The sequence below is a fragment of the Peromyscus californicus genome, unplaced genomic scaffold (assembly GCF_007827085.1).
Source record: "Peromyscus californicus insignis strain IS unplaced genomic scaffold, ASM782708v3 Scaffold_6__1_contigs__length_162567912, whole genome shotgun sequence".
In the NCBI taxonomy this organism is placed as follows: Eukaryota; Metazoa; Chordata; class Mammalia; order Rodentia; family Cricetidae; genus Peromyscus; species Peromyscus californicus.
In genome coordinates this window covers 144,963,537-144,965,174 of record NW_026294584.1, presented here as the reverse complement: position 1 = coordinate 144,965,174, position 1,638 = coordinate 144,963,537, and the positions used below count along the sequence as shown (strand labels likewise).

Below are 1,638 nucleotides of genomic sequence, written 5' to 3'. Positions count from 1 at the left end.
CTGACACTCACTCCACATTTGATTGTTAAATGCAAATAGTTGCAGAGGAACAAGTAAATTCCATGAAACAGAAACTTTCATTTGCTTATTAACAACCTGAAAGCAGACATTAGTCTGCACACATTCCATGGACAAGCTAAGTCTTTGAGAACAACAGAAAGGAGCACCACAAAGATAACTCTGATTCCATCGCATGACAACAGGCTTGAAGAACTTGTCTCTATGTAGACAGACAATGTGACCTAACTCCTCCATCAAACAGCTTATAGATAGATGATAGATAGATAGATAGATGATAGATAGATAGATAGATAGATAGATAGATAGATAGATAGATAGATAATCTTCAATAGATGCAACAAAAGCAACTTTAGGGATCTTCTGCAGAGATGCTGAGTATAGCAGAAGGAGTCTTCCTTTTTGTTGCCACTAGTGCGGCAGTGCTGGGAGTTTTGGGGAATGCATTCATTGCACTTGTGAACTGCAGGGACTGTGCCAGGAACAAGAAGCTCTCTAAAATTGGCTTCATTCTCACTGGCTTGGCGATTTCCAGAATTGGTGTCATATGGATAATAATTTTACAGGGGTATGTACAATTATTTGTTCCACACATGGTTTCTTCGGGCAATCTAACTGAAATTATTACTTTTCTCTGGGTCATTATCAACCACTTAAGTGTCTGGTTTGCCACCAACCTCAACATCCTCTACTTTCTAAAGATAGCGAATTTTTCCCACTCTCTATTTCTCTGGCTGAAAAGGAGAATCAGTTCAGTTTTTATCTTTCTGTTGGGTTGCTTGCTTATCTCATGGCTACTGTCTTTTTCACAAATGATGAAGATAATTAAAGATAGTAAAATGCACCAGGAAAACACATCTCGGATCCACCAAAGAAAAAATTACTTCCTTATTAACCAAAGTTTAAGCAATCTGGGAATCCTTTTCTTCTCTATGGTAGCCCTGATTACCTGTTTCCTATTGATCATTTTTCTCTGGAGACACAACAGGCGGATGCAATCACATGTCTCAGGATTCAGAGACCTCAACACAGAAGTGCACGTGAAAGTCATGAAAGTTCTAATATCTTTTATGATCCTCTTTATCTTACATGCTGCAGGCATTGCCATAGAAGTAGTGTGCTTTACTCTGCCACGAAACCAACTGCTCTTTATAACTGGTTTGACTGCTACATGCCTCTATCCCTGCTGTCACTCAATCATCCTGATTCTAGGAAACAACCAGCTGAAGCAAGCCTCTTTGAAGGTCCTGCAGCGCCTAAAATGCTGTGAGACGGAAAGAAATCTCAGAGACACGTAAACAAGCTGTGAGAGAAAGCTGAAGAAACTGGTGCTCTTCCATCGGTTTTTAACTGGTATCAAACGTTATTAAAACCTCCTGCAGTGGTTGGTGGCATAACAAGGAGTCTAACTTTCTAGTGACATTATTAAGTCCACAGGAAGCCTCACTTCACTTTGTGAGTTGACTATGCAAATTCTTCCCACAAACTAACCGAATAGTAATCGGCCTGGAGACATGTCCATATGGAGACTTTTATGGTGAGAATAAACCTAAAAAACAATTCATTTCATTGTTATTCACTGAAATTCCCAGGCTGACCCACATAAAAAGAAAACATGAC

The 1,638-nt window shown here is 39.5% G+C and overlaps 1 protein-coding gene across 1 annotated transcript; it reads left to right on the top strand.

Moving 5' to 3' along the window:
• Nucleotides 1–389: 389 nt before the first annotated feature.
• On the top strand, nucleotides 390–1,316 carry LOC128100063 (taste receptor type 2 member 107-like). Its single transcript, XM_052722106.1, has one exon. The coding sequence runs from the start codon at nucleotides 390–392 to the stop codon at nucleotides 1,314–1,316; it is 927 nt and encodes a 308-aa protein (XP_052578066.1).
• The last annotated feature ends 322 nt before the right edge of the window (nucleotides 1,317–1,638 follow it).

Coding starts and splice junctions, on each gene's coding strand:
- LOC128100063 (XM_052722106.1), top strand. CDS start 390: ATGCTGAGTATAGCAGAAGGAGTCTTCCTTTTTGTTGCCACTAGTGCG.